This window comes from Leuresthes tenuis, unplaced genomic scaffold (assembly GCF_036924035.1).
Source record: "Leuresthes tenuis unplaced genomic scaffold, fLeuTen1.0.hap1 SCAF_18, whole genome shotgun sequence".
NCBI classification, from domain to species: domain Eukaryota; kingdom Metazoa; phylum Chordata; class Actinopteri; order Atheriniformes; family Atherinopsidae; genus Leuresthes; species Leuresthes tenuis.
Window position 1 is genome coordinate 16,233,740 of NW_027325372.1, and position 16,789 is coordinate 16,250,528.

General features: G+C 44.5%; 2 protein-coding genes across 10 annotated transcripts in view; one reads left to right on the forward strand and one right to left on the reverse strand.

Moving 5' to 3' along the window:
- LOC140274548 (cytoplasmic dynein 1 intermediate chain 1) overlaps window positions 1-2,789 on the forward strand; it is a 50,438-nt gene extending 47,649 nt beyond the window's left edge. For all 8 annotated transcript variants that reach the window (XM_072369855.1, XM_072369858.1, XM_072369860.1 and 5 more), the window contains one exon: window positions 2,664-2,789. In XM_072369855.1, coding sequence (XP_072225956.1) covers window positions 2,664-2,774 — 111 coding nt within the window. In that variant the 3' untranslated portion in view covers window positions 2,775-2,789. The remainder of the gene's footprint in view (window positions 1-2,663) is intronic.
- A 313-nt stretch (window positions 2,790-3,102) lies between these two features.
- The window catches only part of slc25a13 (solute carrier family 25 member 13), a 52,517-nt gene continuing 38,830 nt past the window's right edge, over window positions 3,103-16,789 (reverse strand). For both annotated transcript variants that reach the window (XM_072369854.1, XM_072369853.1), the window contains exons 14-18: window positions 14,657-14,797; window positions 11,589-11,727; window positions 6,701-6,859; window positions 5,409-5,499; window positions 3,103-4,447 (exon numbers count right to left, since the gene is read on the reverse strand). In XM_072369854.1, the coding sequence (XP_072225955.1) occupies window positions 4,246-4,447; window positions 5,409-5,499; window positions 6,701-6,859; window positions 11,589-11,727; window positions 14,657-14,797 (732 nt within the window). In that variant the 3' untranslated portion in view covers window positions 3,103-4,245. The remainder of the gene's footprint in view (window positions 4,448-5,408; window positions 5,500-6,700; window positions 6,860-11,588; window positions 11,728-14,656; window positions 14,798-16,789) is intronic.

The following is a 16,789-nucleotide window of genomic DNA, read 5'->3' on the forward strand; positions in this document are numbered from 1 at the left end:
GTGTTTCATGTGCATCTGCTCAGCTGACATGACTGCGGCTGAGTGCATTCTTGCCGTAAAACATCCACATGAAACACAACTGAGCGTTTCAGTTTTTAGCTCAGCCTGTTTACCAAACTGTCAGCATTACCATGGATGAAGGTTCCATTTTTTTTTTCCCCCTCTCTTTCGTGTTCCTGTAAAATGCTGTCACCACAAAGTGGCCAAACCTCCCTGCCCGTGCCTGTATATTTCCTCATGTTTAAAGGTCTCTGGTTAAGATCACCATGTGAGAGCATGCTAGCCTAGCCGCTCGGCTAATTTTAGCATCTTTTTGTTGTGCGGTAAGCTTTAAGGAGGTTCAGCAGAGCCGGTGGCCTCCATGGTGGGTTGATGGTAAAGAGGAGTCATCAATAAAAAAAATGAGTGAGGTTGAAAGGTTTTATGACTCCAGCGAGCTGTGTGTGTGTGTGTGTGTGTGTGTGTGTGTGGTGGTGCTGGGGGTATTTACTTCACTACAAACTCGACCATACAGCTAAAACCGGGAAGAGAACGTGAAAAAAAAAAGAACAGAAGAGCAGTCTTGGAAATAATAGCAAACCATAAGATTTTTCCAGGAAAGCAAAGTACCAAATTGTTCCATTTCAGTTTTATTTTACTCTAAACAAATTAGTTTCAGCAGATTTATCATCAGGACGGACTGTTTTTATTAGTAGTTTACCGGCGTTGGTCTGTGTGGAAAAAATCACGTCATGGGACAAACCTCAGATCAACCTCAGTGGTCGAACACGGTTCCATGACTTGAACTTGTTTTGGATCTCCTGTTTCTTAAAGCCTGACATCACCCAGCAGTGTTTCTTCAGCATTCAGGCCCCTTGTAGTCGGAACCGTGCTGCTGATGCTTACGTCACTCATCAGCACTCTATAGAAGAGATGTGGGTGGAGCCCCCCCTGCTGTGGCCGGGGGGGGGGGGGGGGGGGGGGGGCGGGGGTGTTCTTGGTTCCTGATTAATTACAGGCCGACCAGGTGAACGGGTTGCAGACATCCTGAGCAGGGGATATAGCTTCTGTACCACTCACTCTGACTCCCACTGTGCAGGCGCTGAGAGAGGAACAACCTCCCTACCTCTGTGGCTCCGGGGTCCGTGAAACTGTTGTGACCGCTTTTATCTTACTTTTCCAACCGTTTGGCCACGTCGAAACGATGAGAACTGTTCACGGCCCTCCCAGACATCCTCGGGGTTCTTGCGATCCTTTGCTGCTGCTGTGAGTCGGCCGCTCACAGTGAATTAAATTGTGCAATTGTTTGAGATGACGGGATCACGGTTTCACTAAGCTGTCTGAAAACAGCCGGATGAAGCCGACAAACGTCATTTTCCAACATCGTTTTCCTTCCAGTCGATAGAGCTGACACTCGTCACACGTCTGTCCTCTGCGCCATGTGCAGTTTTTGTTTAGAAAACAAACAGAGGTGTGTGTGTGTGAGTGTGTGTGTACCGTTACTTATTGTCAATAAGTGGCCACAATTCTTTATATTGGTTTGTCCTTTGTGATAATTATTTATCAGAGACAATTGAATCGTTCTTCACAATTTTTTTGTTTGACCAATAGTCGTCGGGTAAATTCAAATAATTGGGACAACCTTGCTGCAGCTGTGAAGCTGACTTTTTTTTAATGTCGACTGCAGGAATTTCTGTTAAATAATGGAAACAAACTCACAACGGGACCAGCTGAAATCACCTTGGCCATCTCACCAAACATCAACTCCATGAAAACTCTTCCAGCGGCCTCAGACGTGCTTTCTGTGTGGTTCTAAATGTTGGCATGCCAACATGCCAAATGGATATGGTTAATTTAGTAAATATCAACCCTGCCAAATATCACCTTTGCAGTTTGCTGACCTAAGCACGCTGCTGCAAACTGACGATATGCCCCAGCACAGCGTCGAGGGGCTGTGGGCCGTTCGCACTCTTTCAACCCTGAATCAGCTCATTGTTCAACACATAAAACGGAGCGTCGCTGCGCAAAAAAAAAACACGGGACGAAGGCTTCTCTGTGTGCATCGTAGCTAAGAGCGAGCAGAAGCAGACTCAGGCCGCCTGCTCACATGGGAGTGTCAGAAACCTCCGTAGAGCTTTATCTGCATTTCGAAACGAATGCTGGAAATACTCCCGGATACTTTTTAAACGCTCGTGTATTTTCACACGTCTGCAGTCCGGTTAGAAAAGTGAAAACTATTACACAGGCCAGCAGAAAGGAACGCCACTCCAGACTTTCTGCCAGTTGGCTTGTGGAGTAAACGCTGCAGCCATTTGCGTTTCTCCTCTGAAAAAGGCCAGGATGGAAATGTGGGGCAGGAGCGGCCGTGTTATATAGAAATATGCCGATTTACCATGACTTCACCTTCCAATGTGACAAAAGTCATGTCAGATTCACATTTTGTGCTGTGCACACTGGAACTTTAAGAAAAAAAAAAAAAAAGCTGGTTGCCTGTTCTTTGTTTTTCTCTCTGGAAGCAGTTTAAAACCATCACTGCCCATCATGACTTTATTAATCAGACAGTCAGCAATAAAATGAACACGTTCGTGCATTTTCATGCAACCATATTCCAAACACGGACGTTACCTCGCTGTGTTTCACACCTGTTTCACCCGTGTGTGTGTGTGTGTGTGTGATCCCTCCAGCTTTCAGTGACCCACACGGACGACTGGGCGCGCTTCGCTCGCACGCTGATGGAGATTCGCGCTAACCGGGCAGACGGCGAGGAGGAGGGGCCTATGGAGCTGGCTTCATAGAAAAGGACTCCAAAAGGGCTTTCATTGATGTCACTGTGGCATGTGCTCCTCACTTTATGTCGTTCCTCCACCTTCTCGCACACGTCCGTCTGCTCCAAACGGGGCAGAGCTGTGACGGAAGTGCACACCCGCCCGGAAATGGTTGAACCGTTGACTTCTACGGTCTTTAATTACTGGTTTAATGAGTTCAGGTGATGTTTTGCTTGCAGCTCGTGAGCCGGCAGTATATAAAGCGTGGCAGTCCTGTAGCCTTATGAAGATGTGTGTACTGTAACGATGCTTTGCACAATGGTAAAAAAAAAGAATAAAGCAGGGTCATACCCCAGTCATTTATTGTTTACAAAGAAAAGGTCGTGTTCACTTTATGCTGTGCTTCTTTTCTCTGTATTACGCCCGCATGCCACTCATTCCTAAAATATTCCAGTTGCTGAAACATGGCGCTTACGTTGGAGCCGCTTTATGTTTCAATCAGTGTGTCTGAACCTGAACCAAGTGTGCTTTTTCTGTGCTGAATGAGAGCCTCGACTGTATATTCTGCAATGAACCGTTGCTGTTGACAACAGGTATACTGTAACTCAGAGTGATCGATGTGCAGCCTGCTGTGTTTGCTAATAAAGGATGGCCAACAAACTGCGATCTCGCTTGTTCTTTCCGGTGTTCGGTCGCCTACCAGCGCTGGAAATCAAACCAGAGTGCAGTCGGTTTACTAATATAAGTTTCTCTTTACTCTCAGTACACATGTTGCTGCCATACGTTCTGTAAGGCACAATTATTACACACCATATGTAACTCCTACATCCTCTGCACTGTACAAGCTTAAATACTCAGTCGTAACATACCACAAAACTGCAGCCGGTCCCAGCTGTCTCTCAGATATTTACACATCTGCACACGTTTAAGACTGGAAATCTTACAACAGTAAACACTTATGTACAGTCAGATTGTTATGCTGCGTCTTTACATTCAAGTACGTTTTGGATGCATTTGATCAGCACACAGTGGAAAGAGCAACTCAGGTCCGACATAGCCATAAAGATATGAAAATATGTCTCTGGATCTCTCGTATTTACATCATGTGCCACGATCTTCAGCCCGCTACAGGATCACAGTAATGTGCTTTTGATTATAAAGCAACTAAAGGAAGACACGGGGGGGGGGAAGCTGCAACAGTAAGTAGTCGGTGATATTTTTCAGAAAATTTCTGCAAGCTCTTTTGTTTCATGTTCTGAACCAGTTGGACACCATGAAAAAATAAGATCAATTTAACACAACTATGCGACAGTTAAATGGAAAACAAATGCTGAGTGGATCTCAGTGACCTCTGCTAATCACCTCACTAATCTTTATATACTTCAGATATAATAAATACAGGAGAAAAATCCTTTAAATGAAGAACTTGCACTATAAAAACAAAAGTGGACTGGTTGGTGTCTCTCAGCCCTCTGTTTTACATACACCCACCCGTGGAGGATCATGGGGCGCTGGCTTTGGAGGGGGCTGCTGCTGCTGCTGCTGCCGCCGCCGCCACACTGTAGCGTGGGAGATGAAGTCCAAACTTGCTCTCGATTCCAGCGAATGTGGCCACGGCCAACCTGAAGCCTCCGATGTGGTCGGGGTTGGGCGCCGGCAGGCTGATCCGAGACTTGGGGGTGGGCTCGGAGCCAGCTGGCTTTCTGTGGCGTGCAGAGAGAGAGAGAGAGAGAGAGAGGGAGAGACGCAAAGTAGGAAGCCAGGAGCACAGCGAGACAAGGAGAGGAGAGCAGCATGAGAAAAGGTGGTAAAGTTAAAGGGGAAACGGTGCAAACTGTGAACAGACGGGAGTTTTATCACCATCTTTATTGAATCTTAAATGAATATTATCAAATTTAACACTGCTCGCCACAGAAATAAACATCCTAATAGAAAATCAAAAGTGGAACAGTTTAACATTTCTCCCTGAGAGCAGAACTAAATCAAATCCCTCAAAGATTTCACGCCGAGCTCTCGGACTCACTGCCAACGCAGACATCAGAGGAACTCAGTCAAGACCGCACTGAACACTTATTGGATCAGCAGTTGATTTTATGTCACTGGGAGCCTTTAGGGAGATCGGGCGCTATGTGTAAAAGCAACGTGCGACGTGACGGATAAAAGCGCACGCACCACAGTCTCAGCTGTCCATTAAAAAGAAGCAGTCAACCCTACTCCCCACTGGACCCTTTTTAACTTTATAGAAGGAGCAAATTATTCCCGACAGTGACCTATTTTGAGGGGGAAAATGAGCTTGTTTCAGTCCCAGAAGTGGAGAAAGTAAACGCTCAAGTCAAATGGGGGGCTGTCTGCCCTGATGATGGTGCGGCAAAACTCTTGAGTTTGAGAAAATTGTCACATCCAGAGGTTTGAGAGAGCTTCAGCCTGTCAGCTAATGTGCACAGAATTTATTTTCGGCCTTGTGGCATTTCCTTCTCCTTAGAAGAGAAGTGAGGACACATTGTGCACCACCGTGTGCTGGAATTATGGCCATTGTTCAGGAAGAAAGATAACAGCTGCAGTCCTCTGTCTTCAGAGAAATGCCTGTGAGGCGTGTATTGTATCAGTGATACAATTTGTGGAAATTAAGTTTCAGCATTATGGAAAAAAGCAAATGAGACTTACTGTCCTCCGAAGTCGATGTAGAACCAGCGCTGCAGGAGTTCATACGTCACCAGGGTCACTCCAAACTGAGGGGAGGACCGAAACACTCGAGCTGGAGAAACAGGTGGAAATTAGTTTGTTATCAGTTTTTTTTCCTTCTTCTTCTTCTGTTCTAGTGTAAGGAGGCGGCCCTCTAAACATGTCCTCTAACCTGGGCAGTGGACAAGTGAACGTCTAAATCGGGACGCAAACAGGAAGCCAGAACACCTGATTTTAGAGCTGCTCCTCTTTATTTTTTCAGCGTTTATGCTGAACGCTCAGATAAATCAGCGTAAGCTTCAAATGACAAACAGCTGATGTCCAGTGTGCTCCGGGTGCTGTGGGTGTTTTTGGCCGACGAGAGCAACGCGAGTACGAAGAAAAACATTTCCAACCGATTTAAACCGGCAGCATTGAGAGCAGCAAAGGGCAGAGACAGGCCGTGCATTCTCAGTGGTGCTCTTGATTGCCCCCCCCCCCAAAAGTCATGTTTTTAGGAGACATTTTTGAGCCGAGTCACCAAACTTTTTACAGGTTTTCTATCAGATTTGATGGGTATATATGTGGTCTTTAAGTCAAGGATACCATTCAAACTGCAACTCCGGTTGCCTCCCCATTCATTTAGACAGAGGCCTGGTCTTGTTAACCCAAAATAACTGCCTTTAGGCATTTCCAAGATGGCTGCTAAGTGGCTCAACTTGGCCAGAGTTGTTTTTTTGTTGGTTTTTTTCCCACCCCAAGTGCTCTGTTCAAAAGTGCTTTCACGAAACAAAAGGAAAACATAGACATGCTTTTAAGGTAGTCTGCCAGTCTTTTTACAAGTAACTGGAAAAGTCAACATTCAATTTAGATTTCAACCGTATTTACAAAATCCATTTCTATCCCCCTCATAATATTTACTGTCTCTGTTTGCTTTCTATTTCAAACAGATGACTAAATCAAACTATATTTCCACACTGATATTCCAGCCGATGTACGTTTCATTTAACATTTTTCATTTTGAGAAGAGCTTAAGCTTAAGATTGATAAATGTTCCAAGACAAGATAACGGTTGATAAAAACATGTTGACTAAATGGGTTTATTTTTGATCCTGGGAAGACTTTATGACATGGAAAGGGTTTACTACCACGATTACTACCTGCAGTCATCTTTTCAAGCCTGCGTATCAACCACCAGCAACATACTGCGCTACATGAAAGGCAAAATGGCTTCCGAGCCCTTGCTACTTCCAGCCTAATCCTGTCTCCAGCTCTTCCTTTTATCGCAGATGTACCTCCGGCTCCTTTCCAGAAGGCGCGGGGACCCTCCTCCCTGAGAATCTTCCAGAAGCAGTCGGTCAGGCCGCTGTAGGTGGTCTGGCCGGCACGCGCCGCCACCTGTAGCCTGGTCTTGATAACATCGGCGGGGGTCACCAAGGAGGCGGCTGGCATGCCTGTGGGAAAAGTGCAAGAAAAATCTTTTTTTTTTAAAGAGCTGAATCTGTTTGAGTCTAAATAGAGCCCCAATTTAAAATCGCCCCAAACAAATGAGATGATTTGTAGAAAGCAGCCATCAGCGATCAATTGTAAGCCTGAATGTGATCATAACTGCATCTTATAGAGTGGTTTTAGGGCCCTTTGTTCCCCTCTTTTAAAAAAGTCTTCTTGAATCTTGACCATCTTGCAGTAAGTTTGACGCATTCGTAGACTGTACACAAGTACAGGCCAGTTCCTATCACTTCACCATCAACCAATACAGGCCATTATTTAATCTCTAGCTTTTTTCTTCCGGTCCTCTCTCTCCCACTTTTCTTAGAGCCATCAGAAAAAGGCCAGACAATGGACGGTAATGAGAGCAATGCACACTGTGTCCCGTGCGCCGATGAAAGTGACTGAGGGGAATGACTGCAAGGCCCCCACACCAGCCACTTCAGCCATGAATGGGCCCAATCATCGATGGCTCGGTCATTACCATCAACTGCCCTCTTGACGATTTACTCTGACTCCTTGGTTTTTGTAACGGCCAAACGAGCTATTCAGCAAGCCTGATCAACTCAGCATTAGGTTGCCGGCAGGCACCCGGTGGGGACTGACCACCTGCGCTGTGCTGAGGAGAGGAGAGGAGAGGAAAGGAAAGAAGAGAGGAGAGGAGAGGTTTTAAAAGGTCCCTTTACTTAAATATTACAAAAAAATAACACAATGAAACCATCAAATGGTTTCGTAGAAATAAGAAATGAAACAATAATTCCTCGTTGTCATAAAAGATAAAAACTTGTATAGTTCATCTGTTACTGAAGCCATGTCACCAACCATTCATAGCATGCATTCAGAACTGCGACAGAATTTAGACGTTGATTTTTTTTTTTCCTTGTCAGCCTGTCGGATAACTTAGGAGAACCAGATAAGTGGCTCTAAGGGGTGTGCACAGCTTTCTTATCTGCTCCGTCTTTAAGAGCATATATAAACAAAATAAAACAAGAAATTTGCATAAAGTAGCTACGAGCCCATCTGCAATCCTCCACCGGAGGTCTGCTGTCTGCTTTTCAACGGGCAGCTTGTACAGAGATGGCCAGCTGCCTTTTGGAAGTGTCATATAGGCTCAAAAAACCCAGCTCACCTCGACTCCCTCAACCCGGTCAGAGCACAGATTGAAGACCTTTAAGCGGGCTCGGTACGCTGCTTTCTCCCTGCAAACGAAAGCAGGCAACCCTCCCCTTCTTGCCACTCCCACACTTGGGCGAAAATGAGCATGTCAGATAAAAGCGTGTGCGTTCTTCATCTCGCCGGTTAGATGGAGTTCTGTTTCTGTGAATGCCTCTCAGAGGTTGTGACAGGGTGACACAGACTCCCGTCGCCCCTTTGTTAATCAATATGATGTTTGCATTCAGTGTCAATGTATCCTAAGATGTGGCCGACATCTTCATCAGGCACAGGCCAACGTTGGCACAGCCAGCCTCCCCGAGGCGAGTTTGCAGGCTTACAGATTGCAGCGTTTGAGTATTCAGACGTTCATTGAAAAACAGCTTCCTCCAACAACCACATCTCTCTTTCTGCAAAAGGAAGGTAGAATCAAGCAAAAAGAAGTCCACGATTGCCTCCCTCCATCAGGCCCTTGGGTGGTGTCATAGCAACAAGTCTGAGTAGAGAGCAACCAAGACTCTTCCGCTATAGGACACCGAGGTAACAACCATTTTCCCTTAGACAACAGCACCAACATACGATAAACCCAACCGATTCAGAAAAAACATCACCCACCCTAAAAGTTATGTGTGTGGAAAACAAATATAGATGATCCACCCTGTCAAACGCTTTCTCTCGATCCCGTTACTATGCAGCTGGACCATGCCAGACAGATAGAGGCAGAAAAAGAAAAAAAGTTACTTAGTCATGCAGATAAGAGAAAAGCTGAAACTCGATAAATCTAAAACTCTGTGGCACTCGCACTCATGCCCACCAAAAACAGAAACGAGGGGAGAGAAGAGGAAAGGAAAGGAAAGTGGCACATTTCTTTCTCTTTTAACAATAATGTGGCTAACAGGATTGGTCAGAGATGGCCGACACAATGTTCTTTACATACCAAAGTAATGCCTAGCTAAATAATGCCCTGCAAGCTGAGCGTGTAATTCAATTTCCTGTACTGACTGTAAAACATTAATTGCCAGAATGCAGCAACCGCTGATAAATATACGTGGACGAGGGATGATAAAAGTGTCGAAACAGTGAACAAAAAGAATAAAGAGGTCACGAGGCTCGTTTCTGTCTGTGGGAAGGGGCTGCCAGTCTTGCGGTGAGAAACCGGAGTAAAAGCGGAGGAAGGAGGCAGGATTTATGACTTTTCCATGTTTTGCCGAGTCTCTGCGTCAAAAAGAGAGTGCTGCCGACACATCTCAGAGGATTCAGAACAAATACAGAGAAGTTTTAAAGCATCCGAACTTGGCAGGGCTGTTATTAGCTTTTCTTTAACGATAAATTAAGGATTAGGATAAATAAGTTGTTTAGTCATCGGGTGATTTGTTCTTGCTCTCCCTGCTCCGTTATGGCTAAACAACAGAAGAAGACTGCCTGCTGCCTCCCAGCAGCATAAAGCAGGATACTTTAAGCATGTTCACGCTACTTCCTTGCATAGTGGCCATTCATTAAGCATACACAAGCATGTTTGTGTGTTTGTGTGTGTGCACATGTACAGTATATTAAGATTGGAAAGACTTCCTGCCGGCCCAGTTGGCAGGCATCTGAGGCGCTTCCCTGCAGCACAGCTCCAAAACCCCAGTCCCCAATCACGGAGCAGCGTTCTAATTAGCAGCTACCGCCATGGAGCCTGTGGTCAGATGCTGCAAGGCTTCCAAACTCTGAGCTCTGCTACTGTTACTGTTTGGATGAGAGGCCAGAACAGAATAAAAAACCTGCTCTCACACTTTGTTCAAAATGGGACCTCACTGAAGATGCCATGTCAGAAACACCAAGGCTCGGCATATGAGAAGCTCCGATATTTACGGTCAGAAAGTAACGGAAAAAAAACTGTTAAAATATCAAAAATGTAACACAAGGCTGTACAGACTAAAACAATTACACAGGAGTAAAACCGCATAGTGGGATCCATTGATAATTACAGTAATAAAAGGTAATAACATGTAAATTGATTGGAACAGACCTGATTGCAAGGTTAGAAAATTAGAAAATTGATTGTCTTGTTTCAAAGATCCTGGAAAGTCTTTATCTCACAGAATGTTTCTATAAGCATCCTTCAGCCTGCACGTAAAAGGGACTCACTGACAGCGGCATACCCACAAAGATGGATCATCCATCTCAGCAGCTCCGCAGCCATATCAAGTTAAGCTGCAGCTGACCTTTTTTTTTTCCAAACTAAACTCTTTTGGTTCACTGCTCATGGCAGTAGTCAGCTCTGCTCAACAAAAAGCTTCTAAACTCCCACCACACATCTGTTGCCTGGACGGTTGAGCTCTGTCAGAGCTCTGCCTGGTTGAACTTTGCTGTGTGCATCTGCGCAGCCAATAGAAACAAGCAGCCAAGTCTGGCACAGATGGCAAAATGCTGGACAAGATTATACGATTATATTCTTGTATGTCTGAATTCCCTTCATTATGAAACAAGTCTCCGTTTGTATCAATATGTCAAGTGGAAAGTTCCAGCTTTTTTTATTTTTTAACCCATTCACCCCAAGTTCATGAAAACAGTAGCATAGCTTGTTATAGATCGGCTATATGTAGCGTAATCCTTCTTATTGACATAACTCAGATTCACAACAAGTGTAACATCAAGGCATCCGAGAGAGAAACTCAACAATTCCCTTTAAAGAAGCCTTCGATGCGGTTCACTGTGAGCCGGTGGAGACCAAAAACCAAAGAAAACGACTGGAAATCAAGCTTTTATTTAGAGGGTAGCCAGAAAATACAAGCCTGAATGGAATTTTTACTTTCGTTTTGGCTTCCAGGGACAAAACCCAGCTGCTGCACATTTAAGTATTAACAGGCACATGTTTAGTATCAACAAACCTATCGGCGATGTGATCGTGCTGGGCGTATTCAGCACGTCGATGCAGGATCTGAGCGGACCAGCAGCTGAAGTGCCGCATTTGCGCCTTCTGCTACCTTGAAAAGCTGTGGGGACGCGCTTTACATCCCTTGTCGACTTTCTGAGGTAAAGTGCAACCAAAGGCAGCGCCGTGTGGCGTTGAATCATCATTTTTGCAGCTGGACGGTAAAAGCTGCAACATTAATAAAACTGATGCCATTGATCCAGAATGCATGGTGCACACATAAAGCAGCGTTGGGCTCTGTAATACATGCACAATATGTGATAAAGATTGAGGATTTTTTCAAAAAACTTATCTTCAAAATGTGTTTTTAACAACACATTTTAACAGGTAGTCAGAGCATGCAGGCCTATAAGTGACAACACAGCCTATAAATGATATTATTTGATCCTCATGGCGCCATGATGTTTCCCTAAGTGCAAATAAATGGTTCTTCTTCATCCATTTTTAAAAAAATATATAGTAAACACAAACTAGTATGTTTTTTTTATTTGTATTTAAGAATCCTGCTTTCACAGTTCTTGCAAAATCTGTTTGGTTTGTTAAACTTATCTGGAAAGATACTGGATGGTTATTCCTTTTCTGTCGAAGAAGGGCGGCTGTGGATGTGGAAAATGGCCGTGTTTTACCTGCCAGGGCGCCAGCAAACAGCATCTTGCCTGGCCCTATCGTTCCGTCCTCCTCAGTGAGGTATGCCTTGGTGTGGGCATAGCAGGGGAAGTAGATGGCTGAGAAGGGGATGTCCCGCAGAAAACAAGCCTTAGAACCCTGGAGAGAGAAATAAAACAGCAGGATAAAAGCTGAGCACCAAGAAATAAAAGAAAAAACCCTGAGACTAAAGAGAGGTGAAAACAAAGGAAGAGTTATGAGCTCAAGGGATTTGAACTTTGATTTATGGCTGGGGTTTCTGAAGATGGATAGCTAATCCTAGCCACAAACTGAAACTCTTGATATTTACGTATCAAGTGATGTTACCGCCAATAAAACTGCTTCCAATAGACTCCTGGAACTTTAAAAGCAGAGGGAAATATCACAACATGGCACAAAAGAGAAGAAAAAGAAGTCTCCCCACATTCAAACAATCTGTGGCCTCAGCAGCAGGTGAGGGGGCGGCTCAAACAGAGGGAAAAGCAGAGAAAGACAGACTGGCTGACGAAGATGGCTCCTTGTCTGCCACTGTAAACAACACTATATCATCAAGCCTATAGAGTTTCCTGCTGTTCTTCAAACCTGTTGGCAAACTGCCACCTTTTTGACACAGCAACTACATTCAACAGGAGGCGTTTAAAGAGCTGGGTAGAGTCTCCTTGTTTTGGACAGGCTTCATTTAACTCCTGTGGGATAATCCTTTGGTTCCTCCATACATACACACACACATACAGACAGAGGATTGGCAGATACCTGGGATATCTCCTTCCCTCTCTTTCCTTTGGCACTTCTTGTGTACCTGTCCCTCCTGGCTGGGGCCCGAGCGACTGCTGAAAGCTGGGAGATTCTATCGAGGCCGGACAGACAGGCAGCGTCACAGGGACTGGGACTAGAAGCATTAATAGCACGGTGATAGTGTTGGGTTGGGTAATTCACCAGCAGTGTGTGGAAACTTCCTTTTACCACAAGATGAAATGCATATTCTACTTTGGTGACAATGAAAATAAAAATATCTGTTGTACACGCTGTGCATGCATCAAACATCTGTGGCCTACAGTGGCAGCTCCTTCCCAGTGATAAATGGTGGCGCTAGAGCGTTAGCCACCCAACCGACCGGTAGCTCCACCAGCGGAGGGTGAGCGTCAGGATAATTACCCTGACAAAGGCAGCTCTGTGCCTGGGTGCAGCCCCTCCGGAGCCAGCCCGTCTGGGGCTTGCAGGCTGGAGCTCGTCTCCTCCCCGCCTCCCCTCCGCCAACAACACCGCTGCTGCTTTCTCAGTGCACTTTGTCTCCCGTCTATGCACCAGGAGACGAATGCAATTAAGCATGTGCCCGAGCATGAGCACACTCTCATCCAGTCATACACGCACTCCGACAAAGTCATAAAATAGCAGGGTTGAGCACACAATAATGCTACCAGCTACATGTAGGCAGAGGCAACAGGAGGCTCCACATTCTTTTACAGCCTTGTTAACAGGACAGAAAGATTTACATGCAAGTTGTCTGTGCTGACAGGAGGCCACATCCGCACACAAAACCACTCAGGTAGACATGGGAAGAGGTTAAAGTGGCAGTCCAGTGTCAGGAGAGTGAACCATCGGTGGAAAAGAGGACTTAAAACAAAGAAGAACCCAAACTGAAAAAAAGTTTAATCATCTTATTTTAGTAAAACAAGACTAATGAATAAAACCACAGGTATTAGATTGACATTTTCAAAGCTGATTGTGTTTACATGTCAGGCAGAATCTCTCCTGCCAAGCTCCATTAAGATTTATTTATGTAATTCAATTAGACATGCTCCGTTTCACCCTGAGGGCTAATGTCCTCGTCAACCCTGTTAAGCCGCTAATGTTAGCTGCAGCCATAGCTCCTTCACTGCTTCCTGCAGCCCTTCTGTGTAACTGGCTGAATAAAAACAAAAAGCACACGCGCCACACTGATATGAACGGACCAATGTTAGAGGCATTAGAGGTATTTCTAAGAATGATTATCATCGTTATCATCGCTTAAAACCCAGCAACATGGCAGGTGCTAATATGACTGTAAACTTTCTTTACAATGTGTGGACACAATATCACACAAATCTAATATGTTCAAACAGTGCACTGTAATTCTTAGCCCTGTGCCACTGAAAAATACCAATTACAGCAATTAAGGTTAAATACAGCTTTTAGCATAAATTGTGCCTTTTCTTGTTCTCTAGCAGACCACATGGAATTGATGATTTAAATGATAGCTGATGGGGTAAGGTAATATGTATAATTGTACTACCATTAATATGAAAATCACATATGACTCAAACGTAACAGTAATGAGAAATAATGGAATGTTGTGAAGTTGTGAGGCTAATGAAAATACAAAAGAAAAGGATACAGCTATTAGCTAATGAATTTAGTAGCAACAAATCTGGCCTGAAGTCAGCGTTATGGCTCAGGGTTTCTTCAAAGAGGCTCATTTGAAGACAAGTGGCTTTTGAATTTACACACAGCTTCGGAAGTCCTTCTAGAATTACAGGTTTCCAATAATAATGACATGTCTATCTGCTAAAAAACAAAAAAAGAATAAAAAAAATCGTAATTCACACATGACATCAACACTTTCAGTTGCCACCACATTAATCTGGAGAACTGCATGTCTAAAACAGGCTAAAATACACCTTGTGATCTTTCCTGACACCATTTTCTTCCAAACACCTCAGTGTCACACTGGACTGTAGCCTGCTGTAACTGTATATGTAACTGTATGCAACTTTTATACTCTTGAATTAAAAACAAGGTTATACAAAGCTAATATTATGACATTTCTTCCTCTTTCTTTTAGCATCATAGCGTTGTCTTTACCATCATTATTCTGTGGTGCAACACTTGCACTACTTTGCTCAAAAAGTGGCTGAGGCATGAATGAATGGCTTGTAATAAAGACTAAAGATCAGACATCAAGTCCATCACACACAGAGCATCTTTGCAACGTAAAGTCTACAGGAGCCTTCAGTGTTGTTGTAACACACAAAGTGATCCACACACTTCTAACCTGGAAGGCATTTCCCACCTTGTAAAGTCCAAAGAAACCCAGGTCTCTGATGACGGACAGAGCGCTGACCCTCGGCCCTGTGGTGATCTCTCCTGCCACCTGCAGACGGATTTTTACTATTTCCAAAGGGTTTGTGAAGATTACCTGCGATCCACCGGCCTGGAAGTACACAGACACAGAAGCAGTGGATTGAATCAAGTTTGTGAGGAGAGTCTATGTTTTAAGGTGAGAATTCATAGTGTTTTGCCATGAACTGAAATAAAGAAAAAAAAAAAAACAACATTATGCTACAGACACAAGACAGAAAAGGTCTCTTTCATCCAGCTTGTATGCAGCTGGAGTAAGTTGTGTAGTTGAACAATGGTGCAGAGTCAGCAACCAGCCTCAAAACAAACATGCAGAGGGGAGGACAACGCAGCAGAGCACCAGCTGATGCAATCCAGTCACTCAGGTGTTTCTCTTCATCACACACACCCTGCAGGGGTCTCAGACTTTTCTTTCTCTTTCTAGCCTCCAACTTCAAAACCTGCGCTTGTGGGAGGAGGGCAACACTACTGCAGCAAGTTCAGACTGGTTTCTTTTGCTGTATCTGGTCAACGGGGCTTTTAAGTGCGAAGTAGCAGCAGCTATAACGTTGCTCCAAGACAGATGGTTTATTGTGAGGTCATGGGAACATGACAGCATTTCCTGAATGCTTCTTGATACGGAGAGTTTGAGGGTTTTTGTTTGGGAACGTGTGCTATTTTCAGACGTGTATCTGGCAGTTTTCTCTCAATGGTTTTCTCTCGTCCTCTGACTCTGCTCATCTCTCCCCGTCTCCCGTTCTGACCTTCTCTCAAACGATCTCCCTCATCTTCTCCAGAACCGTCTATATCCTCCGACAGTTGCCAGTGGTTACTGTAGCTACGCGCTAAAGGGCGGCACAGCGCAATTAGACAGCAATCGGTTGCCATGGTGTCATTTCTGACTTAAATAGGCCTGATGTGTTTGTTGTTGTTTCTCTCCTTTTCTCCCCCTCCTTCATTTGCTTGGTTATGAATGACGGATTGTGCTCGTCGCGTCTTGCCTTACGGGAAGGCACCGAACTCCAATCTGTACCATTTGCTAAAAAGTCCCTCAATTTTAAGCGTTGCCAGATATTGCCTGATAGAAGAGAGAAAGGGCTGAGAGACAGAGATGATAATCGTCTCATTGAAGGTGTTTGCAACTGTTTTTCAAATAACACAGAGTACGATGGGCGACAGTTTCCCTTCCAGGCCCTGCGAGAGGGCTGCTGCTCCAAAGCTGCAAAATCTCACAGCTAACTCTTTGTGACTTGTTTTATGGAAATAGCCTTGTTGATTACATGCCGACTCAAAGCGCGAGTATTAAGAGGCTATTGGCCCCGGTCCCTAACAGTGTAGGCTGCTTCAATTGGATTCTAATGAGAGTGGAGAAGGAGGAGATTGAGATGTTGTTTACTCAAGGGGAGTAAACAAGAATAGTGCTCACGTAGATGAACGACAACATGAGAGAAAAAGAGTGACAGTGCTGCAGTGTTTTCTGCGTCTCACCTGCCCACATTCTGGTGTAACTGAAACATAAAGTGCAAAGCTCAGGGCAGCCACTACTAAATCAGAGAAAAATTCAATTACACGATTCTTTTTAGAAAATACATCATTTATAGATTAGACCTTCACCAGAGTTTCGGGGCAACGGCTTGTTTAGAGCGACCATGAGAAAGGGTAGACGATGAAAGTTTGCAGTTTTAAAAGACCCTCAGGTGAGGTAAATCAAAACCACTGTTTAACTGGAAGGGACCTTCTGGTAGACTTACCAAACCAGTGATTGTGCACTGTTCTGCTGTGGAATGACTCCTGTGTAACGCTCCTCTGTGGCCTCGTGATAAAATTCACTATCAGAAGTTTGCAACCGAAAATCCAAACGAGCCTGATGCCGGAAACAAGCTGCACCAGAAGTTTATTTGCCGTATTGAGTAAAGGTGTGCTTTCGAGGAAAAAAAGTTGCAGAATTCTACAAAATAAAGAACACCTCTCCTACTGTTAAGCACAGTGGTGGCACAATCATGCTTTGGGCTTTTTTGCAGCAAATGACACATGGTGCATTAAACGATTAGAGTTGAATAATGGATTAAATTAAATAGCAGCTAAT